This window comes from Tenrec ecaudatus, chromosome 5 (assembly GCF_050624435.1).
Source record: "Tenrec ecaudatus isolate mTenEca1 chromosome 5, mTenEca1.hap1, whole genome shotgun sequence".
Lineage (NCBI taxonomy): Eukaryota > Metazoa > Chordata > Mammalia > Afrosoricida > Tenrecidae > Tenrec > Tenrec ecaudatus.
This window is the reverse complement of record NC_134534.1, coordinates 113,469,618-113,497,442: the sequence shown is the minus strand read 5'-3', so window position 1 is coordinate 113,497,442 and position 27,825 is coordinate 113,469,618. Positions and strand designations below refer to the sequence as shown.

Here is a 27,825-nt window from a genome sequence, read left to right as displayed (position 1 = left end):
AAAAGAGATAGCATCTGGGATCTTAAAGGCTTGAAGATAAACAAGTGGCCATCTAGCTCTGAAGCAACAAAGCCCGAAGGGATCAGTTATCAAGCATCAAAGAACAAAAAAATCATATCATTGGGTGCACATCTCCATGATAAGATCTTTGAGGACAAATGGGTGCATAATCAAATGTGGTGAAGGAACCTGATGGTGCCCAGCTATCAAAAGAGATAGCGTCTGGGGTCTTAAAGGCTTGAAGGTGAACAAGCGGCCATCTAGCTCAGAAGCAACAAAGCCCAAATGGAAGAAGCACACCAGCCTGTGCAATCATGAGGTGTCGAAGGGATCAGGTATAAAGCATCATCAGAACAAAAAAAATCTTACCATAGTGAATGAGGAGAGGAGCGCAGAATGGAGACCCAAAGCCCATTTGTTGGCCACTGGAGTCCCTTTGCAGAGGGGTCTAGTGGGGGAGATGAGTCAGTCAGGGTGCGATGAAGCACCAATGAAGAATATAGCTTTCCTCTAGGTCCTAAATGCTTCCTCTCTCCCCTCTCAAGCCCCCCCCCCCACTATCATGATCCAAATTCTACCTTGCAGTCTGGCTAGACCAGAGGATGGACACTGGTACAGATAGGAGCTAGAGGCACAGGGAATCCAGGGCAGATGATACCTTCAGGACCAGGGGTGTGAGTGGCGGTACTGGGAGGGTAGAGGGAGAGTGGCTTGGAAAGAGGGAACTGATTGCAAGGATCTACATGTGACCTCCTCCCTGGGGGGATGGAGAACAGAAAAGGTGGTGAAGGGAGACGTCAGACAGGGCAAGATATGACAAAATAATGATTTATAAATTATCAAGGGCTCATGGGGAGGGGGGTAGTGGGGAGGGAGGGGTAAAAAAATAAGACCTGATGCCTAGGGCTTAAGTGAAGAGCTAATGCTTTGAAAATGATGAGGGCAATGAATGTACAGATGTGCTTTACACAATTGATGTATGTATGGATTGTGATAAGACTTGTATGAGCCTCTAATTAAACGTTTTATAAAAAGCATAAAAAAATAAAAATTATCTGATCAAACAGGTTCTATCTATGTGTCCCAAGATCCACTATAAAAAAGTCTGAACCTAGAGTACTATCTACTGATGAAAATATTGGATCTGAACAGGTAGGTACTCTGTTATTGTTCACTGAGTAATTCTCAGGGCTCATAAAATCTTTTCTATTAAGCAGTGCTGCCTGGAACATGTCCCATGTCTTCCCAATGCTGTGGTGAGCCTATTCTCTACTCCTTGACCCCTTATCTCCTCCCTCTGGAGGACTTGAGGTCTTCAAACTTGGTAGGCTCTTTTGTAATCAGTTAAGTGCCCACTTGGAGGAAATAAAGACAGGGTTGGGAGTTTTTACTCACCCCTGTGACTAATGCCAGCAGAGGGAGAACTATAGGGAAAACCCAACCTTGCGCTCTTGGATTCCGCATACTTACATAAAGACTTTTACCAGGCTCTTAAAACAGCTTTGGCATATTGGTGACTCAAACTTTCTTGGATGGAGACTGGGGATATACAAGCTATGGACTTAAGCCCAAACTTTACATCTTGCTAGGATTCTTGTCACAGAAAGGAATCAATCCATTTTAAATGGTAACAAATATAAGTAGTTCCCCCCCCCCACCCCACCCCTGGACTTTTCTTTGTATTTCTTTGCTTCTTTTTAAAAAAATCTTTTCTCCATTATTATGAACTCAAAATTTTTCATAGCTCAGATGCATTTCAATCCACTAGAAACATTGTTCTCTTTGATGTGGGAGTTGTCTGACTACTTTTGAGGACCTTTCCAAATCACTCCTATAAAGTCTTCATGTTAAAAACTTTCTTGTTTCTAGCACAAGTAGTTCTAGGTGAAATGCTCTGATTCCTTTTTCCCAGGGACAGTAGTTAGAAAGGGAGACCCAAATATTTGAGACAATCTCTGTCTCCAGTGGTTGTAATTTTTTCCCACAGTACCATATTCAAAGGAGCCCCGGTGAGGCCGGCATTAAGAACTCCACTGCTAACCAGTGACCTGGCGATTTGTGCCTGAAAGATTAATCTGAGGAAACCCTATTGGACAGTTATATTCTGTCAGAGGGGGCTTCTATGAGTGGGAATTGACTTGATAGCACACGACAGCCTTAGTTAACTGGCTATCCAAAACCACCCGCCTCCCCCTCACTATCTGTGTCTTGTTTTCTCATCTATGAAAAGGGACCAAAAAAATGGTGTCTCCCAAAACCGAATGACCGGCACTGTAGTGCTTAGAAGATAGAGCCTACGGAGGTTAGAATTTGGGCTGGCTCCACCAATATTCAAGTGACAGAAGATTCTTCCATTTTATCACCTAGAGGAAAGAAAGCAGTTAATGCTATTGATCACCCCAGCTGTAGAATTTTATAAAATTGATTCGTATTTTGGAAAACTGAGGACATTTTATACCCAATTTGAGTGTAAAATTATCTGTGTCTCTAAAACCTAGTCCTACAAAGTGTCAAATGCTGCCCACAAGTGAATTTGAAGGGGAGTTCAGCTGTGTTATTAGCTCGGAGGGCTCATTCTGCTGGTGGGAAGTGTTGGAATTAAAAATCCAGTATAAGCAAAGCAAGTGCAAAAAGACTAGTGAACTGGAAAACCAATTGGCTTGCCAGGAAAGCAGCGTTTAATCCATCTGTATAGTTTTAAATCCTCAAAAAAGACGTTTTGCAAGTTCAGGCTTAGTTGAGATAACCAAGAGAAGGTACAATTATTGGTATGTCATACTTACAGTCATCACAAATGAAAGCTTGGAGTGCAAACTACAGACGGACAGGGATGATACCCCTCTTGCCTCTGCTGTCTCACTAGTACTTCACATAGTGATTGGAGCAGAAAGGTTTGATGATCAGCAGTGTGTCCAAAGACAAACAAAGGAACAAAGGTAAAATTCCTACAAACCTATATGTCCCCGGCAACACACACATTCACACAGGAGTTCCAAAGTGGACTCAGAAAGCACAATTTCACACTGTTTAACTGAATCAATATTGATACATTATTATTAACCAAAGCCTATCTCAAATCCTTGCTTCTACTACTCTGAAAATGTCTTGTGAGACGATTTTCCCAATGTAAGGCTTGTCATGATCTCTTGACTGCTGCATCATGAGCATTGATTTAGGCTCCAAGCAAGGAAAAATTCTTGACAACTTCTAACCCTTTCTCCATTCATCATGATGTTCTCTTTTGATCCACTTGTGAGAATTTTGGTTTTCTTTATATTGAGCTGCAATTTACATTGAAGGCTGCAATCCTTGATCTTCATCAGCAAGTGCTTCAAGTCCTCACTTTCAGCAAGCAAGTCATCTGCACACCTCAGCTAGTTAAAAAGTCTTCTTCTAATTTGGATGCCACATTCTTCTACATATAATCCAGCTACTCTGATTGTTTGCTCAGCATACAGATTGAATAAGTATAGTGACAATGTATAATGCTGGCACACAACTTTGAGCCCCTGGGGGATGCCAAAATTACTATTTTTTCCAACCATCAGGTTTTTTTTGGGGGGGTGGGGTAATCATTTTATTGGGAGCTCTTACAAATCTTGTTACAATCCATACATCAATTGTATCCGACATAATCGTACATATATTCCATCATTCTTTTCTAGACTTTTACTTTCCATTGAGCCCTTGGGATCAGCTCCTCTTTTTTCCCTCCCTCCTTTCCCCTTCCCCCTATCCCCCTCATAGCCCCTTGATAGATTGCAGATTATTACTTATTTTAAAATCTCATACCGATCACTGTCTCCCTTCCCCTCTGGTTTCTGTTATTCTTCCCCATGGATGGGGATGTGTGGTTATGTGTCATTCATTGTGATTGGTGCCCCCCAAATTACTATTTTGATGTGATATAAATTAAAGAGTGTAGAATTCTTGAGGGAAGGGTTCTTCTTCCTTCTGCCTTTCATTGTCCACCAGTCAATTCCAGAGCTCTGTGGTGGTATTATTGTGTTATGCATTGAGCTGCTAAACACAAGGTCAGCAGTTCTAAGCCATCAGTCACTCCTTAGGAGAAAGATGTCACTCTTGACAAGTTGCCCTCTCAAAAACACACAAGGGAAATTCTACTCTGTCCGATAGCATCGCTATGAGAGGAAAGGGCTAGGGAGCTAGAAACGCCACTTTCAGGAAGATATAGATCTAGATGGGAGATATGTCAAGAAACAATAGCTTCACTCTCATGTGGTTTGTTTAATAAAGGTGTCTATGATTTTGTAGCAATACATTTTTACTTACCCTCATATATCCATCCTATATCGTTATAATAAAAGTAAGTCCTGCTCTTTTACAGAAAACTCAGAAATGCTTAAAAGAGAAAATAACAACCACCCATACAAACTGCCACTAGTAATATTTAGTAAGGATGCCTAGGGGCACACTGCCTAAGTCCTGGCTAACCGACAAATGGTCTGTAGGAGAAAGATGTGGCGATCTGTTTCCATAAAGGTGACAACCTTACAAACCCAATAGTGAAGTTCTGCTCTATGCGATAGGTCTGCCGTGACTCAGAATTAACTTGTTGGCCAGGGATTTGGATGACTTGAAAAAGGAGTCCCGGGAGTGCAATGATTAAGCGCTCAGCCACTAACTGACTCCATGGAGGGGCATAGGGATGGAAATGACAATCTGCTCCTGTGGAGGTGATAGTCTAGGAAATCCTGTGGGACAGTTCTTTCCTGTCCTATAGGGTAACTGTAAACTGCAATGAATTTGAAAGCAGACAACAACATTTGATATATTTTTCAGGTCTTTTTGTTTGTTTGCTTGTTGTTCATTATATGCAGTATTCCATTTTCTTTTTAATTCTAGATTTTTGCTCCTACCAAGACCACAAAATTATAACTAATAGGTACAGAACACTTTGTGTCAAGTGCACTGGGAATTCCTGGTTTTGAAAAGAAACTACAGCTCATTTAACAGAGGAAAGCATCCTTTGGTTCCGTGAGCAATTGGTCATTTTTCATTTATCAACATTTCTGTGGTTGGATTTTTCTAAATCATAACTTAGTGTACAATCCACACACAACAAAGTTGCTGTTGAGTCTATTCCAACTATAGCAAGCCCATGTCCAGCAGAGTAGCATGGTGCTTCATAGGGTTCAATAGCTGTGGTTTTTACCAACTTCATCACCAGTCTTTCTTCTGAGGCACCTCTGGGCCTTATATCCCCAAATTTATTTAGCCTATTTCATCTTTTCAGAGAAAAAAACAAACAAAAGCAAATAATTCAATATCCCGCCGGCAATGTAAAACCTTCCGTACTACAGGCATAATTCAGGATCAAATGTAGGTATCTGCTTTTGCAGCCCCTCTGGGTCATCCAGCGCCCCAGGGAGCGGTATCGCCCACTTCTGGAAATACTAAGGTAGACTCAAAGGACCGATCATTTGCTTAGAAACAAAGCACTTAATCAGTTGTGCCACCAAAGGTCTCTGATCCACTAATGGGGAAATAATATAAAGCCTTTGAAATCAAGCAGACCTAAAACTGACGTCTCATGCTCCCCTTCTTCACTAAACAGCTCAATAAATTCCTTCCATATCTTGCCCCTCAATTTTCCCAAATGCAGTATAATCATTGTTCTGGAGGAAACCCAAGACGCTGCCTGTAAATTGCCTCATATGACACCAGCAAAGAGCAAATAATCAACGTGACAGCAGCCAACATTCCCTCCCAACCACAAGCACCATGCTCTTTCACAGAGGACTATAGAGAAAGTGTCATTACCTGTAGTGTGTGCCTCAAGAGTTTCCTTCCCATCAGTGGAAAGGGGAAGCCAGTATTGGTGACTAAAGAGGAAGATGAATGAGGTGGGCGGGCCTGCCTAGAGCTGACCAATGTTGACTGGCAGCCTCCACCCTCCCGCCCCGCCCCAAGCAGGTATCCAGTGGAGTCACTCAGTGGAGAGCTGAAGCTTCCAGTCAGGTCCTCGCACAGCAGGGGACATTGGGTAGCAGCATAGGCTGTGCTCCTCTTCACAGGCGCGGGCACCTCCACCCCCACCTGCGCCTGGCCAGACAACTGGAAATCATTCAGAGGGAGAATGAGCCCAGCGGGCAGGACAACTTTCTTGGAGCTGCAGAGTATGGAAGCGCGGGGAGCTGAGGGCTACAGCAACACGACTTTCCAGGTAAGCCCAAGTCTCATCGAAGTTTATAGAAAACCAAGTGCAAAGAAGCCACGCTCCTTACTTGCTTCCTTGGCAACTGTACAATGCCAGTGTTATTGAGGTTGTTGCTGCAGTAAGTTTCTTTAATGGCACTCATTAAGCCTATTTTTCCTTCTTGGCTTATTCTCAGGTTAACAAACCTGAAAGACCTCTTTTAATCGGATTTATTTTGCTTTTGACTTTGCCCTGTCTCTTGGAAAAATGACTGCTTTTGTTTCCTTTGTTTCCGTTTTTGTTTTGGGCTTTTGCAGGGATATGGCATTCGCCTGCCCAGTGCCTTTAATTTCTCTGAGATGAGGAACTAAGAAAAAAGGAATGAGCTGGTGGAGGGACCCAATCCCTGATGGCATTAGTGACTCCCAGTTCTTTGTCCCTAATCCAGGCCTGATCTTTTCTGAAGGGTGACCCAGGGCCTGCCCCAGACTAACCCGGTTGTGCAAACCAGTCTCATGTCATCATCGACCAAAACTCAGCATTAGGTGATTAATGCTGCTGATCCTGGGCTGGGTGCTACCAAGCTGGAGAGACTTGCCATTGAAGGAAAAGAAAAAGAAAAAATTCACAGACTCTTGTGACAGGAATGGGGATTTTCAGGGAGGCTCCTGGTTGTCTAGTCATGGGAGTTCTGGAACTGATACAAACCACATGAGCATGTGTCCCCAACCTCTTGGGGTGCAGGGTCACTAGGCAGAACAAAACTTTAAGGTCCTAGCAAAAAACAAAAGTAGAGGGCGGGTAAAAGAGATGAAGGAGCTTTGAAGTGAGAACTGACTGTCCCACCCACAGCTGTTTTATCATATCAGAGACAACAGTGGTGCCCATCCCAGTGCTGAGGGATAAATGAGAAAAGAAAATTCAAATCGCCAGGCAATTATGGTTTCTGGAATCCTTGAGGATAGACAAAGGTAATAAACTATTGCTCTGATCTCATCTTTAAATCAAAACGATTCCATGAGGTCTTCTTTAAGAAAAATAAACAACAAAAAACTACATTTCTTAATTAGTCAAAGGCTATGTGCTTTAAGTTTTGTGTTCCTTTAAGAATTACCAATGTGAGAACACCTGGACACCAGCAACCCAAAAGGTCTTATGGGGAGCTGAAAAGACAGTGAATTTGAAAATGATGGCGGTAGACTAATTTAGGAAAAAACAGCCAGAATGGTAATAGAACTTTACAAGTGTGAGCAGTGTCACAGAATTTTAACTGCAGAAATTGTTGGAACGGTGTACACTTTTACCAAAAAAAAAAGGTTATGTCACCAGGAACTGCCTGCTCACAGGCAGTAAAGAGAATGCTGCACATGTACAAAGGAGGCACTTTCTCTCTCTCACTCAGAAGACCAGGCACCAACACTAGGACAGTGGTTCTCAACTTGTGGCTCGCGACCCCTTTGGAGTCGAATGACCCTTTCACAGGGGTTGCCCGATTCTTAACAGTAGCAAAATTGCAGTGATGAAGTAGTAATAAAAATAATTTTATGGTTGGGGGGGTCACCACAATGTGAGGAACTGTATGAAAGGGTCGCTGTGGTATGAGTTGGGGGAGCCAGCCCCCACCACTAATCACGGGTTCAGTAAGCACAATTGTACGGTTCAGATATGTATATAGCATAATATTATCATAGAGAGAATGAGAGATAGAAGAGAGTCAAATAATGGAGTCAGACACAATTCATGGTAGCATGCTCACCTCCTGGATGGCCATGATCTTACCAGCCAGGTCCACGCACAGTGTGGGCTGAGGCAAGGTGGGGTAGGGACGACCCGGCAGGATGCTCGAGTATCTGGCAGGGGGCCAATTAATTGCTAACCCAGGGTTATATCTCCTTAGGGGAGTGTGATTGCAGGTAACCACATGCCACAGGAAGGGGCAGTACAAAAGGCATACACATTATAGGAAGGGGATATACAATGGGCATAGGTGTAGCAGGAAGGGGATGAGCCAGGGCTGTACACATGATAGGAAGGGGAGGAACTAGAGGTATACATGTGACAAGAAGGGCAGACCCTAGATTCATGATGGTGACTTAAGCTTGCCCACCCTTGGGCGGGCTTGACCTCTCTGGTGTCTCTGGTGTCAGACACCTACTATCCTTATCAGAAGGGAGTGTGCCCTACGTGTGGGATAAACAGTGGTGTCTGCTTGATCTAGATTACTGATAATCCTTAGGGAGAATAACCCTGACCTACTTTCCAAGTGTATAGTCATTCGCAAACAGCTATTTGGCCTATATTTGGGGGAGACGGCTTGGGAGAAATCCTTATGTTTCCCACAGGTCGCAGCATTAGGAAAGCTGAGAACCACTGACCTGGGGGTTCCTGGGTGATTTCTTCCAATGCATGCTTTTTAACAAGGATTTCTCAAGACTTTTACCTTTTCCAAATGTCTGTGCACATAAGGTTGCACAGCAATTTGCCTTCAGCTGTAGTGGTTGTGCATGGGGCTGTGACCCACGGAGTGGCAGTTTGAAACCATCACAGGAGAAAGACTGGGCTTTCTACTCCTGTAAGTGGTTCCAGTCTCGGAAACCCCCAGGGACTCACTATGAGTCAGCATGGACTCGATGGCAGTGAGGTTGAGGGACTAACCTAAGGGTTGGAAGTTCTAAACCAAGCACAATAGCAACAAAACCCAACAGATCATTCTACTCTGTAAAACATGGGTCTCTGTCTTGGAATTGCCTGGACAGCAACACCTTTGGGTATTTATTCCACATAATTATTAACTTCACTTGGGGTATGCATTATTAACTTCTCTCAGATTTGTACTGACATCACTTCAAGAAGGAATGATACACTGTTCTTGTCCTCTAGGAGAAGGGCAGACTGAAACAAGGTAGCAACCACAATAATTTTTCCATGCCTTTTGGAAGCCCCAGTGTGTGTGTGTGTGTGTGTGTGTGTGTGCGTGTGTGTGTCTGCCCCACTGTGGAATCCATGAAGAGAGAACTTCAATAAGAACTTGAAGGATGGCAAGGGATTTCCAACTCAACAGAGAATTGCAGGCTAAGAGAACTCTCTGTGCACAGAAAGCACCTGTGCCCAAGATACGAATAGTATGGAAGTGGGGAGCAGGGTGCAGGGGCAGGCAGGGACCAAACCACATGGTCTTCATGCATGCTAAAGGACAGAAGGAAACTATCGAAATATAGAGACTATTGAAATGTAACCTTTTCCAAGATTGCTCTGGTAACCCTGGACTACAAAGGAGAGAGATATATGTGCAGGTGGAATTCTGGTTAGGGGCTTAACCCAAACTAGACTAGCATTTCTATGATCTATACTCAAGTACTAGCCAAAAGGTTGGCAGTTTGAACCCACCCAGAGCAACCTCTAAAAGCAACCCTAGAAATCTGCTTCCAATCAGCCTTGAAAACCCAAGGGAACAGTTTCTGTCCTGAAACATGTGGGGTGATCTTGAGTGGGAGTTGACTTGGTGGCAACTCAACTCACAGCAGCAGCAAGGCGAGTGGCAGTGAAGCTGTCTATTGAGGTTGAGACCCAGCTCCCATAAGCATTAACATTAACACTAAACGTATTTTGTGTTATGACTGGGACTTCAGAGATTGGAGAAAATGAAATAAGAAACATTATTGTGGCAGAAATGAGAGGGAGGAAGAGAGTGACAGGCTCAGGGGAAGGAAGATGATTACTGGAGTGGGATTATTAATATCTATTCATAAATTAAGTATTAATATCCGTAAATATAAATAATTTACTACGTGTAAATAAAAAAGCATTGCTACTAGGTTTCCAGTTCATACATGCGTGAATTTTTCCCCAAAAAGCATGCTTGAACTTATCTCTGCCATCAATAGATGGCTGCAGACAAGTTCTCTTAGTAATAACTTGTCTTAATCTCAAAAGGTGGCCATCAAAAGTAAGGTTTCAACAAAACCGTGGAATCCAAGGAGGTCTGCTGGTCCAGTTCATCTTAAAGTACACTGTGGTGGGGATTCCAATGGGCTAATCTTGGTAGTTTTTCTTACAAGGCACAGGATGCTTGCGGGGCTTAAAAAAAAAAGTTAAGAAGATGGAAAACTGCATTGGTGAGGGAAGAGGCCAGGAAAGTTGTGCCAGCTATTGTTTGCTTGTTTTTCCATCACAGTAATGCACCTGCCCATTTTGCAAGGGGAGCAAAGACTGTCCCACAAGAATTTCCTTGACAAACCCTCCCTTACCCACTGGACAGCCTTGATAGCACCCTTAAGACGTCTTTTGTTCTCCAAATTCAAAGCACATTTAGAAGAAGCGTGATTCAAGTCCCTCAGGGATGCTGGAGATTTACCATTGTGACATGGTATAAGGTGGTGAGTGCAGAATTATACACGGCAGATATTTTGAGAATTGATAGCTTCATATTTTGATATTTCAATTTAATAAAGGCTTCTATGATTCTGTAGCAATACTTTTTAACTTATTTTCTTACACTGTGTTAATATTGTGAAATACATAGAAAACACATAAATTCACATGCAATTCATTGAAGAGTAAGCATTTATAGAACTGCTACCCATGTGGAGAAATAGGACATTGCCATGCCCCAGAAGCCCCACCCTGCACATTCATTCATAAACCTCCCTCCCTCACCTATTAGTGACTACCTCGTGGATCATGCCTCTGGCTGCAAACTATGATGTCAGCACTTGGAAACTACCAGCTGCTCCTTGGGGGAAAGATGAAGCCACGGGTCAAGTCTACTCTATCCTACAGAGTTGCTATGAATTGGAATCCACAGGATGACAATGAATTTTGGATTGGATCCCAATTTTTTGACAATTGCTTCCTTGTTTTTCTTACTACTTTACTTTCTAAGTATGGATCCTCAAGCACAACTTTTGCCTGGTTTTTAACTTCATATAAATAGAAACATACGATATGAATTCTTTGATTATCTTCTGTGGAACTTAGAAGGACAAATCTTTTTGTATTTGACTTCTTTTGCTCGTAATATTTGTACAATTCAGCCATGTTGTTGGAGTTCATCCCATTTCAGTGGTGTGCAACATTCTATTGCATAAATGCTCCCACAATTGATCCTTTTTACTGCCAGTGGATATTTTCATTGCTAAGTTTGGGACTCAAAACCAAATCAAATTCACTCCCATAGAGTGGGTGAATCTCAGTGAACCAATGGAACAGGTAGAACTCACCCTGTAGGTTTCTAAGACTGGAACTCTTCAGAGAGTAGAGTAGCTCATCTTTCTCCCATGTAGAGGCTGGTCCTTTCCAGTTGCTGGCCTTGTGGATAGCAAGTAGTCTAACGCCTCTAATTTTCAGATTGACAATTGATACAGATGTGGTTACTCTGCTCTAAAGGAATCACTATTGTATGCCCCTCCTGATTAGCATGTAACAAATTTATTTGGGGGTCATATTTGGGAGAGAAATTGCTAGATCTTTTTTAATACATACATATTTTCAATTTTAGCGTGTCACATTGGTTTTCTGTAGTTTTGCCAATTGCTTTCTAATCAGCAATATGAGTTCCTGTTCTTTCATACCCTTACCAATTTTTTTTAATCCGTACCAATATTTATTTCTCTTTTCAACTTCAGTTATTCTGGTGGGTGTGTTGGTGTTGCTGTGAGGTGCCTTCAAGTTGGTTCTGCCACATAATGACCTTATGCACAACCAACCAACACACTCCCTAATTCTCCACCATCTTCACTATTCTTCCTAAGCTTGAGCCTATTGTTGCAACCATAGTGTCAATCCATCTTCTGGAGAGTCTTCATCTTTTGTGCCACCTCTCCATTTTACCAGGCATGATGTCCTTCTCTGGTTTCTCCTGACAACGTGTCCGAAGCATGTAAGATAAAGTCTCAACATCCTTGCCTCTAAGAGGTACTCTGGCCTTACTTCTCCGAGACGGATCAGTTTGTCCTGTTAGCAGTCCATGCTACCCTCAAGACTCTTCCCCAGCACCACAGTTCAAATGCATCAGTGCTTCTTTGATCTTCCTTACTCAGTGTCCAACTTTAACAAGCATATGAGGCAATTGAAAATACCCTGGCTTAAGTCAAGCCCACCTCAGTCCTCAAAGTAGCAGCCTTGTTTTTCAGTTCTATCCAGATTTACCCAGTGCAAATCCTCCTTTGACCTCTTAACTGCTGCTTCCATGACCATTGGTTATAGATCCAAACAAGGCAAAAATCCTTGACAACTTCCATTTTTCCCCATTTATCATTATGTTGTCTATTGATCGAGTTGTAAGAATTTCAGTCTTCTTTACATCAAGTTGTAATTATATTGAAGGCTAAAATTCTGGATCTTCATCAGCAAGTGCTTCAAATTCTCCTCACTTGCAGCAAGCAAGGTTTTGTTTTGGCATCTGCACATCTCAAGTTATCCATAGTTCATTATGATCCACACAGTGGAATGCCTTGTCATAGTCAATAAAGCACAAATAAACATCTTTGTGGTATGCTCTACTTTCAGCCAGAGTTGTACATATCACTGATGCTTTCATTTGCATTTTCCTGATTATCACCTACATTACCCACTATATCACCTGTTTAATAGTCACTGGATACCTATTTTATGAATTCTTCTTTAAATCTTTTGTCCACTTTCCTTGGATTTTGTCCTTATTGACTTGAAAGAGTTTGATAAGTGTTCCCAATACAAGCTTGTAGGACTTTACATAGTTTACAAATGTCTTCTGCCATTCAGAAGCTCCTTTCTCTCATTGATGGTATATTTTGATGAATACAAGTTGGTTGCATTGTAGTTCCATTTATCAGTTATTCTGTAGCCTATCAGTGCTTTATGTATCTATTTAAAACATTATTTCCCTATCCTCCAAAATACTTCCCCTTCCCAAATATTACCTTCTAAAGCTTCCAGGACATGTTGCCAGGAGGGACCAGTCCCTGCCCAAGGACATCATGCTGAGTAAAATGCAAGAGCAGCAAAAAAGAGGAAGACCTTTAACAGGATGGATTAGCACAGTGGTTGCAACAACGGTCTCAGGCATTGAAATAGTTGTGAAGATGACACAGGGCCCAGTGTTTCTTTCTGAGCACATAGGCTCATTATGGATTGGAACCGACTGGACAGCACCTGACAAGAAAAAGCTTCCGCTGGCCTTTCACAGTCATCAATGTTCATCTCTAGGGAGGGATTTGTATAGAGAGCAATTGTAAGGTTTTAACAAACTGGGAGAAGGATCCAGAAATGGAAGGCATGGAAGTTGCCAACATAAGACATTGAACAAACGCTCAAAGTGTCTAAGAGTGACGTGTAGGCAGGCTTCAGAAATTAGATTGTTGTTTAAGGCTCATGCTTGCCATCAACTTTCCTCCTGATCATGTATCAGCATCATCTCACCACTGGCAGAGTGTTTGCCTGCTCTGCCTTCATTTGGATAGGTCCTGTTTCTGGAAAGTATGAGAGTGGGCCAACGTGCCTACTACATTTTGTGCAAAGCACAAGGAAAGGTTGGTTTGCTCCAGGAATCACTGAGCAAGATGGTCAAGTTTGGGAAGTTAGTTAATTGGAGGTCAAAATGCAGGACATCATAAGTCAATTCAGTGGCAGCATGGATCAAAATCTGTTAAAACACTGACATAGACTGTAACCCAGATACTTTAAGTATAAGTGTTCTACAATTAGAAATCATTAGCATGCCAATTAACTGCCAAGTAGTAACTACTTTGCTAACTTTATGACAATTACTTCTTTGATTTTCTGAACCTTACAGGATTTTTGCAAACAGTGCAAACCACTCAAGCAAACGTTTTCTAAGCACATATGCATATGTGCCTATTATTTTCAGAGGCCCATCATTTGCAACCAAAAAGTCTATTGTTCTTCCTTCACACACTAATCTGGGTATTCATACCCAGTCACAGTATTACCAGCCACACACAACATCTAGCCTAGGCTTCCACACAACCTGGAACAAGGAAGCTTAAAGGCTGTGGAGGAAGTTTAAAACTGTACCCTCTACTTTTTCCTCTTTTACGCATCATTTGTACCTAGATTTGCTTGTGTCTAGAGGAAAAAGCCTAGATTGCTGTAAACCAAGTCACTTTCATGACATCATGGAGGAAAATTATTTGGTTTGTTATAGGGCTTTTCCTCACTGAGGCCTTCCTGAAATGGTTCTCATTAAGGCGGGGGAAAGGAATCACTAAGTGTTGACCAACCCAGAGGCAGGGGAGCAACAAGTGATCCAAAATTAGTGGCAAGGAGGGTGTGAGAGGCCTGGTAGGGATTCAGCAAGGGCAATGTAACCGAGAGAAATTACTGAAACCCAAATGAAAGCTGAGCATGATAGTGGGACAAGAGGAAAGTAAAAGGAAATAGAGGAAAGAACTAGGAGGCAAGGGGAATTTATAGAGGTCTAAATACAAGTCTAAATACAGGCATGTACATATATTTATATAGGATGGTGGGGAAATAGATCTATGTGCATATATTTATAGGTTTAGTATTAAGGCAGCAGATGGACATTGGACCTCCACTCAAGTACTTACTCAATGCAAGAACACTTTATTCTATCAAATTGGCATTCCATGATGCACACCTTCCTGACATGATCGCTGAAGACTAATGTGTGCATAAGCAAATGTGATGAAGAAAGCTGTTGGTGCCTGGCTATCAAAAGACATAGCGTCTGGGGTCTTAAAGGCTTGAAGATAAATAAGCAGCCATCTAGCTCAGAAGCAACAGATCCGATATGGAAGAAGCACACCAGCCTGTGTGACCACAAGGTGTCGAAGGAATCAGGTATCAGGCATCAAAGAACAAAAAAGCTTATCATTGTAAATGATGGGGAGGGCAGATTGGAGACCCAAAGCCCATCTGTAGGCCACTGGATACCCCCTTACAGAGGAGGAGACGAGCCAGTCAGGTTGCAGGGTAGTAATGATGAAACATACAACTTTCCTCTAGTTCTTATAATGCTTCCTCCCCCCACTATCATAATCCCAATTCTACCTTACAAATCTAGCTAGACCAGAGGATGTACATTGGTACAGATAGGAACTGGAAACACAGGGAATCCAGGACAGATGATCTCTTCAGGACCAGTGGTGAGAGTGATGATACAGGGAAGGTGGAGGAAAGGTGAGTTAGAAAGGGGGAACCACAGGGAAAGTGGGACCAGACTTCAACCCAGTGTCGCAAGGTGTGAATGCATTATCCCGGCATGGAGGACGGAACCGGTGGAGAGGTCTGGGAGGCAGGCCCCAGCACCATAAATTAAGTGGATTCCTGCCCCTCCCCCGTAAAGAACTTGTTCCAAAGGACGACATTGACCCTGCAGCTATGGGAGATGGACATATTTGATCAGAGCACACGGGAGCAGATGAAGGGGCAGGAGGAGAGAGTGGAGCACAGCCTGGCCCACCAGGCCGTGATGATGATGTTCCTGAGTAGAGCAGCCAGTCCACAGAGAGAACAACATGGCTGGCCCTACTATGAGACATGATGCCCCTCAGTGACTAAGGGCGATACAGGGGACAGCACCGGAGACACAGTGTGGGAATTGCACCTGACCTGATCCCACCACACCGAGGCAATGCACTGGGGGAGTGCAGCGGAACAGCAAGGGAATGGAGTGGCAAGGTCCCCAGGGAATGCTGAAAGTGGACTTTGGGGCCAGGGCGTGGTGCCCCAACAGACTGGACTGGAAAACGCTCCTAAGGGCCAGCAAAGATCCCTGAACTAACTACAAGCTTTTCTCTTGTGAACTGTTTTGTTCTGTTCTTTTTCAGTGGTTTGTTTTGGTTGTTTTGTTGTCTGGTTATATACTGTTGCTTTGTGTTCCTCTGTCTAGTTTTCGTGCATGTTAGTGACTCCACAGGTCTGTCTGAATAGGACAGGCTGGATGAACTATCTGGAGGAAAAACAACGGGACCGACAGTTCCGGGGGGGGACTTGGGGTGGGGGGTAGGGGGGGGTAAGGAAGTGGTGTTAACAAACCCAGGGACAAGGGAAAAACATGGGACCCCAAAGGGTAGAGAAGGGGGAGTGGCAGGCCTGGTGGGAAATGATCAAGGGTAAGGTTGCTTAGAGAAGAGGTATACTCTAGCCCAGGTGGCAATGAAGCATGGTAGTAGGGCAGAAGGAAGGTCAAGGGAGATGGAGGAAAGAGCTAGGAGTCAAAGGGCATTCATGGAGGTCTAGACAAAGACATGTACATGCAAATATATATAGGAGGTTGGGGAAATAGATCTTTGTGTCTATATTTATAGGTCAAGTATTAAGGTGGCAGAAGGACCTTGGGCCTCTACTCAAACACTCCCTCTATGCATGAATACCTTCTTTTATTAAATTGGAACTCTATGATGCTCACTCTCCCGACACAACAGCTGGAGCCAACATGGGTGAACAAGTAAATGTGGTGAAGAAAGCTGATGGTGCCCGGCTATCAAAAGAGATAGTGACTGGGGTCTTAAAGGCTTGAAGATAAACAAGCGGCCATCTAGCTCAGAAGCAACAAAGTCCACATGGAAGAACACACCAGCCTGTGTGATCGAGTGGTCCCAAAGGGATCAGTTACCAGGCATCAAAGAACAAAAAATCATATCATTGACTGCACACCTCCATGATAGGATCGCTGAAGACAAATGGGTGCATAAACAAATGTGGTGAAGAAAGCTGATGGTGCCCGGCTATCAAAAGAGATAGTGTCTGGGGTCTTAAAGGCTTGAAGGTGAACAAGCGGCCATCTCGCTCAGAAACAAATAAGCCCACATGGAAGAAGCACACCGGCCAGTGCGATCACGAGGTGCCCAAGGGACCAGATATAAGGCATCATGCAAAAAAAAAAAAAAAGATATAAGTGTGTGTATGTATGTGTATTTATGTGTATATGTATATATGTATGTGTATATATATATTATATTAAATGAAGGGGGAAGTGCAGAGTGGAGAGCCAAGGCCCAAGTGTCAGCCAATGGAGATCCCCTCATAGAGGGGCTTAGGAGAGGAGATGGGTTAATTAGGGTGTGAGGTAGTATCGATGAAGAACACAGCTTTCCCCCAGATCCTGGATGCTTCCTCCCCCCAACTACCATGATCCGAATTCTACCTTGCAGGGCTGGATAGGACAGAGGCTGTACACTGGTACATAGGAGGGTTGGAGATACAGGGAATCCAGGGTGGATGATACCTCCAGGACCAAGGGCGTGAGGGACGATGCTGGGAGAGTGGAGGGTGAGTGGGTTGGAAAGGGGGAACTGATTACAAGGAGCCACATGTGACCTCTTCCCTGGGAGAGGGACAGCAGAGAAGGGGGGAAGGGAGACCCCGAATAGGGCAAGATATGACAAAATAACGAGGTATAAATTACCAAGGGCATATGAGGGAGGGGGGAAAAGGGAGGGGGGGGGGGAAAAAAGGAGGACCTGATGCAAGGGGCTTAGGTGAAGAGCAAATGCCTTGAGAGTGATTGGGACAGGGAGTGTATGGGTGTGCTTTGTACAATCGATGTATGTATATGTATGGATTGTGGTAAGAGTTGTTGGAGTCCCTAATAAAATGTAAAAGAAGAAAAAAAAAAAAAAGAAAGGGGGAACCGATTACAAGGATCTACATATAACCTCCTCCCTGGGGATGGACAACAGAAAAGTGGGTGAAGAAAGATGTTGGACAGTGTAAGATATGACAAAATAATAATAATTTATAAATTATTAAGGGTTCATGAGGGAGGGTGGAGCCGGGAGAGAAGGGGAAAATGAGGAACTGATACCAATGGCTCAAGTAGAAAGCAAATGTTTTGAGAATGATGATGGCAACAAATGTACAATTGTGCTTGACACAATGGATCTATGTATGGATTGTGATAAAAGTTGTATGGCCCCCAATAAAATGATTTTAAAAAGAGAGAGAGAGAGGTGAATCACATATTCATCATTGAGTAGGGAAATGGAAAGAAAACAGGAAGTCATTACGGATATTAAAAATGGATAGATGAAGAGAGTTACTGAAAGTGTAAGGCAGCATCATCTAATAGAATTATATAGCACAAACTCAACCAAAAAACTTACTGTTATGTGTCCATTCCAACTCATAGCGACCGTATAGGACAAGGTAGAACTGCCCCTATGGTTTTCCAATCTATAACTCTGTAGGGGACTAGACAGCCCTGTCTTTCTCCTGTCACATGGTTGGTGGGTTCAAACAGCTGACCTTGCCGTTAGCAGCCAAGCAAATAACCACTCTGCCACCAGGGTTCATACAAATCATGTTAAAATGGTCGAATGAAACAAGTGTGATTTTAATACTATATCATTTACTCTAGGAGCCGCTTTCCATTTTGTGATATGAACTCGGTAATCATGTTCTTTTTAAAAGAATCATGTTATTGGGGGCTCTTACAGCTCTTATCACAATCCATACATACATCCATTGTGTCGAGTACATTTGTACATATGTTGCCATCATCATTTTCAAGACATTTTCTTTCTACCTGAACCCTTGGTATCAACTCCTCATTTTGTCCCTACTCTACCCTCCCTCGCTCCCTCATGAACCCTTGATAAGTTATAAATTTTTTTTCATGTCTTACCCTGACTGATGTCTTCCTTCACCCATTTTTCTGTTGTCCATCCCCTAGGGAGGGGGTTATATGTAGATCATTGTGATCGGTTCTGCCTTTCTGCCCCCACCTTCCCCTAACCCTCCTTGTATCATTACTCTTATTATTAGTCCTGAGGGGGTTAACTGTCCTGGATTCTCTGGATTTCCAGCTCTTATCTGGTCCTGTGTACATGCTCTGGTCTAACCGGATTTGTAAGGTAGAATTGGGGTCAGGATAGTGGGTGAGAAGAAAGGATTAAAGAACTAGAGGAAATTTGTGGTGTTTAATTGGTGCTAGACTGCACCCTGGATGGCTCATCTCTTCCTTGTGACCCTTCTGTAAGGGGATGTCCAATTGTCTACAGATGGGCCCTGCATCTCCACTCTGTGCTCCCCTCATTCACATTGATACAATTTTTTGTTCTGAGTCTTTGATGCCTGATACCTGATCCCATCAACACCTGATGAGGTGATCATGTTCTTAAGGAGCACTAATAATCAGGGTTTTGTGGGGTTGGGGGGGGTGTATGTTGTCCAGAAAGATATCATACCTGAGATATCTAAATCAATAGCCTTCAGCCACATGCAGCTATTTAGTACTTAAGATATGCAATGAAGGACCTGGATGTTTAACTTAATGCAAATTTACATGATGAAAATTACTAGATTCAGTTGCTAGAAGACATTTATATATGCTTGAAAGAAAGTTGTGCACTAATTACTGTTGTAACTAAAGTTTATGAAATATAAATAAAATATTTTTGATGAATGTTCAGCACCTTCAGTGAGTATATTTTAAGTAATATAATGGGTTATGCATTGGCCAGCAGTTCAAAAACAGCAGATGTTTCTCAGGATAAAGATGGGACTTTTTATTCCCCTAAGGAACAGCTCTACTCTGTCCTATGGAGTAACTGTGAGTCAGAGTTGATGCAATGGGAGTAGTATTGCTTTGACAAGGGAAAGGAATGTAAAATACCTTCCCAATAACTTTCACAGTGAGTACAAGTTGAAATGATAATATTGATTGATAGTCTATTGTTAGCTTCTATCGAGTTGGACCCTGACTCCTGGCAACATCCTGAGTTTAAGAGTAGGACTGTCGGATGTAAGTTTCCTGATTGCAATCTTTACAGAAGCAAAATTCCAGTCCGTGTCTTTGGCAGAGCTGTTTGACTGGTTTGAACTGCTAATACTTAGGTTAGCAAATTATCACAAGCGGTTTGTGCCACCCACAGTTCTTGTTGAATATACTCGGTTAAATAATAAAAAAAACAAAACAAAACTCACTGCTACCGATGCCCTAAGGAACATTGCAGAGTAATTTACCTAGCCAGATGGCAAACAGTTGTGATAAAAGTAATGTATGAATCCCCCCTGGAACAAGGTCTCAAGGTGAGGCAAAAGCTTTCAAACCATGAAAAAGTCTACCAGTCACAGAAAGCAGAGGATCTAGGAAGGCATTTTCTACTCCACCCCTGGTCTCTCCAGTTGCCTTTCTCTCCTGACTTGCTCGATTTTAGGAGAACTCTAAAAATACAAGAGCTGCTATCTCTTGTTTGAGTTTGACCTGAGTGTCCTAGCCAAGTAAGATGGTAAAGGTAACAAGTGTGAAAACAATCGCTTCTTCAATACAAGTGTGTTAAACAAATAAAACCCTGTTTTGTTCTCCAAGATTGAAAAAGTCCAATGGAAGAAGACATATACACGTATGTTGTGTAACTGATGCAAATGTTTAATATGCTTGGTTGCTAACAGAAAAGTCAATAGTTCAAATCCACTAGAAGTGTTTCAGGAAAAAAAGGCCTGATGGCCCACTTCTGAAAAATCACCCATTAAAAACCTTATGGAGAACATACTATTCACCAAAAATAAAGTACAAATTGCTAACAAACACATGGGAAAAAATGCTCATAATCACTAGCCATCAGGGAGATGCAAATTAAAACCACAATGTAATGCCTCTTTATACCCACAATGCTAGAGCACCCCCCCCAAAAAAAAACAGCAACAACAACAAACAAATGCTGGCGAGAATGTGGAGAGATTGGAACGTGTATGTCCTGTTGCTGGACTTGTGGATATATGCAACTAACATGGAAAACAGCATGGTGGCGCTTAAGAGCAATTGAGAATTGGAATCCCATAAGATCCAGCAACACGACTATTAGGTATATACCCCAAAGAAATAAGAGACACACACTAGTGGATGTATGCTTTCCCATGTTTATAACAGCACAGTGCACAATAGCAAGAAGCTGGAAGCAGCGCAATTGCCCAACATTAGCAGAATGAGTAAAGAAACTATCATGCATACACACAATGGAATACGGTCCATCCCTGAAAACCAGTGATGAAAGCATGAGACACCACACAACATGGAAGAACCTGGAAACCATTCTGCTGAGTGAAGGTAATTAACCATAAAAGGACGAATTGTGTATGAGCGCACTCCTACGAGGAGAAATGCCAATCAAGAAGATCTTAGAGAGTAAGTCACAAAACAAAAAGGTCAAAAGCCTGCCAGCCAGTCATGAAGCATATGTCACACCCGTTATGTGCACTTCCTCAGAATCACCTTGAAAGAGGTGATCTCACATTGGCTGGGGAGACTCTTTCAAGAAGGGTGAAAAGAGAGAAGACCATTCATTTGATGCTACACCCCATTGAGACAGGTTGTAACAAATCAGCAGGTCCTCCACAGAACTGAGTAGAGAACTTTATTGGAAAATCAAATTCAGACCAGGAGAGGGGGGGAGCATCTACATTTCAGAGGAGGCAATGGTATTTCTGTTGGTGGGTTTATGATAGGTCAATGGCAGGAGCAACCTCACATCGGGAAGGGACATTACACAATAGTTATAGGGAACCTGAGTGTTCTGGAGAGACACTTTAAATATGTTTCTACTCAACCATCAGTGAACCATGCCATTGACTAAGCACTATGACACCCTTAGACACTGGCCTTGCAAGGAACATGACATCTTGTACGACCCACACCAAAGGGACTCAGTGTGGAAACTCGACTGAAGGAACTGGGCCCCACCACAATGACCTATACCCTTGGATTTAGGACTGAAATACTCTGATGGGAAAGGCACCAAGAATGGCCGCCACCACCACCCTCCCCCCACAACTGTGGAAATGGTGGTCAGTGGATCTTGGCTAGGACCCCTGGCTTAGTGGATGTCCAATGAAAGGGACCCAGAACCACCATATATTTAGTACCTCAATGTGGGAGAACCCAGCTCCTCACACTATCATGGGTCCGGTAACTGTTAATTATACAGTTAAAATATGAAAAGATTAAAGTCCTAGAGAATAAGAGAGCTAGAAGAGAGAGTAAAATGAAGGTGTCAGACACATTTCATAGCAGCATGCACACCTCCTGAGCTATCATGATCTCACCAGCCAGTCCGGGCACAGCTCAGGCAGAGAGGGCAGGAGACTGTTTCTGGCCAAGGCCCATAATTGTAATTGATTACAATTAACCACACACATCACAGGAAGGGGATTTACAATGGCATAAGTATAACAGGAAGGGGATGAGCGAGGAGGTATATATGTAATAGGAGGGGGAGGGATTAGGGGTTTATATGTGACAAGATGGGCAGACCCTAGATTCAATATGGCAGCCTAACCTTGGTCACCCTAGAGTGGGCTTGACCTCCCTGAGTTCTCCAGAGAAACAATCTATACTCCTTATCAAAAGGGAGTGGTCCCTACCTGGGTAGGACAGACTATACAGTCTGAGTGCTCTAGATGGCTGACAACCCCCAGGGAGAAAAACCTTTGATCTGCTTTCATTGGTCTCCAAATGTATAGTCATTTACCATGTGTAGCAAGCAGCTAGGTTTGGAAAATATTTGAGGGAGACAACTTGGGAGAAATCCCACACCTCAATGCTCCCCTTGCATTAATATGGCAGCTATTAATCTAAGAGGCAAGGATCAGTACTTGTAAATTTCCCCTAGCACCAACTCCCCTGTTTCGTGCAACCAGAGCTCAATCAATTAAGAAATCAGTCTATATACTGCAACAACTCCAGGATTGCAGCTCGAAGTTAGACAATACTTGCAGAAACTCTTCATACCAACATTATCCTAAATTCTATGTCATTGAATAAATTATTGATGTTATTAATGCAATTAACTTTACCCCGGGGGGATAATTGACAATATTGTTCCTTTTTGTTTCTTTGATTTTTTTGCATTTGTTTGTTTGTTTTTGTTGTTGTTGTTGGGTTTGGGTTTTGCTTTTGTCATAAAATGACCGCCAAAGTAAAAGTCGTTCATAACCCATGGGCAAGCAGATAGATTCTAGGCTCCCACTTAATTCTGGCCCCAATCCAAGAACAGTTAGTTCTTCTTTTTTTTTTTAACAATTTATTAGGGACTCATACAACTCTTATCACAATCCATACATATACATACATCAATTGTATAAAGCACATCCATACATTCCCTGCCCCAATCATTCTCAAAGCATTTGCTCTCCACTTAAGCCCTTTGCATCAGGTCCTCTTTTTTTTTCCCCTCCCTCCCCTCTCCCCCCGAACAGTTAGTTCTTATAACATGACCCTGCTCTATACTCGCCTTCATGAAGAGATCACCAAAGATAGGAAACTACCACAAAGTGTAGTGAAGAAAGCAGATGGGACACAGCTGTGTTAGACAGGGTTTGTTTCTAAAGAAACAAAACCAGAACGCTAATAATTTTAAATATATTTAGATAGATAGATAGATAGATAACATAAGAAATAAGCAGTTAATTAAATTATAAAGCAGTACAAATGGTTCACTGCAACTCACTCCCATGAGACAGTTGTGAGACACTGGCAGTCCTTCGAGTCTTGAGGGCCACCGGGTAGTCCTGGAGAGCAATTCAGGCTATCCTGGCACAGGCAGCAAACAGCAAGGCAAGTCACCAACAGTCAGCCAGATGACAGGGTCCAACAGTCCCCAGCTCAAGAGATATAAATTCCAATGGTGTGGCGAAGCAGGTCTTGAAGGAACCTCAAATTACAGCTACACAGTCCATGGGTTAGGTGTCCCACAAGTAGGGTAGCTTGCTAACTGAGGCACAGAACAAGCAAGGCAGCCGCACACTGGTCCGATGATCAAAGAGCAAGAGACAAGAAAGGCGAGGCTCACTGAGCCATTTGTCTCTCTGCCTTTCAATTAATCCCACGTGTTCATTGGCCATGTTGGCACAATAAACATTAATTATCTCACCAGCTATCAATTGGAATAGAGTCTGGGGTCTTAAAGGCTTGGATTCAAACAGCACCCTAAGTGAGGTCTGAATAAGTCCACATGAAAGAAGAGCAACAGCCTGTGTGATCCAAAGATGATAACAAAATTCAAATATGGTGAAGAGAAAAAGAATCAGAAATTAAATTGTGAACACCCAATTTTTAAAAGACTATGGAGAACAGCGGAAACCCAAAAGCCATTTGCAAACTATCTAGTCTGATGAAGTCCTGGCAGATCCCCACTAGTCACAGGCCAGGGACTCAAACAGCTTAGCTGTCACACGGAGATTATTGTGCACTTGATTTGTTGTAGCCCACTGTCCGTTCCCAGAAAGAAAACAACCCAGACTGCCGACAAGTTCAACAGAAAAAGGTTTATAGCCTGCGCAGGAACCGTCAGCCCTCTTCGAGAGGAGACTGAGCGGTGGCCTGTCTAATTTTCCAAAGGTTTTTCTACTTTTGCAATGTGCAGGTGTGCAAGCAAGCAGAGTACAGAAGCAGGAGATTGCGGTTAGCCATTCTTAGTCAAATAATCACTGTTTCCTTCGGTGCAGTCCGTTGTGCTCGTCAGCACAGCCTGCGTCCCTAATATCACCTAGTTTATTTACAGTTTATAGCTAGTTCATTTCTGACTCCTGTCAGCTCAAAATGGCTTCACTCTTGTCAGGGCTGTTTAAGCTTTTCCTAGCACTACTGTGGATTATGGTGGATCAAACCATGGTACCATATGCTTTGCTCTAGGTTTAAATATTTCTTGCTTGTTCCACCACAGAAATTTCTTCTCTGTCTTTTTAGAAATATTATGGTGATCTTTGCTCTCTTACCTTTTACTTTTATCTTTATATTATCATTTTCTTTTTGCTGCATTGTTTTCTTTTTGTTTTGCTTTTTTGTTTCATTGGGTTTCCCAGCTTGTGAACCACAAAAGGAGCGGCCGCATAGAGACAATAACTCATACAATGATCTATCCGGCAGGTGGGGAAGAGGGATTTGGAGAGCAAACAATGAATGCAGGAGGGAGCATTGGAACTAATTGTGATGGTGTGTATACCACTCTCTTTTAAAAGAGATTTAGCTATGGAATACTGATACCATATCAAGATAATTACGAAAAAGAAAAGAAACAAAAATTGACTACTGGTTATCATGAGTGAAGGAGGAAGGGTTTTTCTTCAGGGGCATTGTGTTTATGTTAATCGTGGGTTAGTTTGGAAAAGGATTTCAACAATAGTTGTACAACAGTAAGAGTATAATTAATGGCACTGAATTATACATATAAAAGTGGTTGAATTGGAGAATGTTTTGTTGTGTATGTTTTTGCCACAATTAGAAAAAACTTAATTAAATGAAGAACAATGATATAAGGAAGAAGAAAATGTTCTAGAATTAATTGTGATGATTGTACAACTCTCCTTGATATGATCAAATTATTGAATTGTATAACATGTAGATGAAGTGCCAATAAAAATGTTTTTAAAAATTATTTTAATCCTATGGATAACAATTTTATTCTGACATAATGCTGATGACCTGAAGCAGGATCAATGGCAACTGATTTGGGTTTGGGTTTTGTTTTTCGCCCACTAGTGGGTGGGTCCTACTTCCTGTCAGTATCTTCCTCTTTCCTCTATATCACCTCCTAACTCCACGGGCTTTTAAAAGAACTTGTTTCTCTAATGCACATTACTGAGCCCTGCGTTTCCCATTTACCAGAGGTGCCAGTGGCTCAGGAACATTTGCAAGAAGGAAGTTGATCAGAGAACACAGGTCTGACTTGAGTAACCAGGGAGGTTTGAAACTAGAAACTTTGAGTGTCAGAACCAAACAGATAAAGGAAGTGGAGAGCACATCGGACCCAGCGAGGCAGGGACAGAGACAAAGGTGGCTACAATGCCACCAAAAACGCTTTGAGCAGTTAGCAAATGCTTGTCTTCCTGTGGCCACACAGGGCCACTTCCTCATTCCCCTGCTGAGCATGAGGTCTTTTAAGTCAGGGAAGAGGCGAGAAACAAGCAGGACAAGGAGCGATTTGAAAGCAAAGTTGTCCTGGAGTGTTCCTGGGGCTGGTTGCTATGTAGGTGACCTCAGACCTTGGCTGGAACAATAAGCAGTTCTCGTTAGGAGGTGGTCTACACTTTCAGCTGCTAACCACAATGTCAGCTGTTCAAACCCACCAGCCACTCCAAGGGAGGAAGATGAAGCTGTCTACTCACATAAAATTCTAAAGGATTGGCACTCAAAGGAGCAGTCCTAACTGCCAGATTAGGGTTCTAACCACAGAGCATAGATGGGAGGCCAACAGAACATACACCAACGAAAAAAGTGTCCTAGAATGGCAAAGCCGATGCTCTGGGTTAAGAGTTGAGGCTTGAGAAGCAGACTGCCTGGATCTGCCAGTCTCACCACTTACCAGCTATGTGATCTTTGGCAAGCTATCTCACTTTTCAGATCCAAAACAGGAATATTAATTATCACCTGCGTCATAGGACTATTGAGAAAATATATGTAAAATACTGACCTCTAGGAAATGCTGAAACATCAGAGATGAATAATTACACTATTTCTTTGGGGATGCTATTTTCATGCAGGGCAACACCAATTTAAAGGTCTCAGTGTGAAATTCCTACAGCTGATATCAGAAGCCACATATGTAAAATCTGTGGGAAGGAATGTGGAGATGCTAACAGACTAGCTATACATCATTGTCCTGCTGTCATCAAAACATAAAACTTCTAGCTCCTTTGGCCTCTGACTGAGCAGGGCAATAACTCTGTATCTGTGTCTCATCAAAAGACATAAAGTTACTGTTTGTGGCAGTTACATACTCTCCTGTCAAGTTGAGTGAAGGGGTGGAGCCTGGCCTGTCAAATCAGTTCATAGCCAATAATGCCTCTGTGTGGGCATGGCCTTCTCCTGAGGATTTTTAGGAACTCCTCTCTTCCTCCCTGGAGGCAGGCCACACAGTCTCTCAGCTACACATTCCTGTTGACAAGCCATATGGAGCTACGCTGATGGAACCAGAGCCTTGAGGGAGCCACGTGGAGAACTGTGCCAGTGCAGAGATGCTTCCACAACCACTGGATCCACAAGACTTTCCAAACACTGGCCTGTGAGCTTCCTACATTGACATCATTGCATGTGTTATGTGATTCTGAAGAGGAATTTGTAGACTGGTATCAGACATCTGGGCTAATACCAGACTTAAGGACTTAATCTAGACTGGACTGGGATGTTTTCTTAATATACAATTGCTCTTTGATATAAAGTGTTTTCTTACATATAAATGAGTGACTCTGGATTTGTTTCTCTGGTCTACTTGACTAACTCACAGTTCAAAATTCTTGTTATCTTCAGATCTATTTCTGATTTAATCTAATTAACTTTGTATTCCTTAAAAAAATGTCCAATGCAACAAAGTCAAATGTATTTCTTTAAAGATCTTTTATTTTGTATAATTAATGTGTTGTTCATTAATTGACATTTGTCTAATCAGTACTCTTTGGAATCAAGTGTTTGAGGACCAAGACAATTTTATAGGAAACCAAAACATAGCCCCTTTTATACTCAAAGTGAACAAATTCAAATGCCAATTACACAATCTATTGATGCCCTGTCGCAATACAGTTCAGTTTAGATCAACATTTACGAGAACCTGACCATAACCTCTCCAAATGGTAAGGTATGTCGATGACTCAGGCTTTGGCATGAAATGCACCTCTGCGTAATCAGGCTGGAGAACAGCTGGCTTCCACATGTAGGTGGCTGTAATACCTTCCATGTAAGGAAAAGTTTTCAGAAGCAAAACATATGC

At 42.6% G+C, this 27,825-nt stretch overlaps 1 protein-coding gene across 1 annotated transcript in view; it reads left to right on the top strand.

The window, feature by feature from the left end:
* Positions 1-6,100: 6,100 nt before the first annotated feature.
* The window catches only part of SLC28A3 (solute carrier family 28 member 3), a 70,592-nt gene continuing 48,867 nt past the window's right edge, over positions 6,101-27,825 (top strand). The window contains exon 1 of the mRNA XM_075550719.1: positions 6,101-6,187. Coding sequence (XP_075406834.1) covers positions 6,101-6,187 — 87 coding nt within the window. The remainder of the gene's footprint in view (positions 6,188-27,825) is intronic.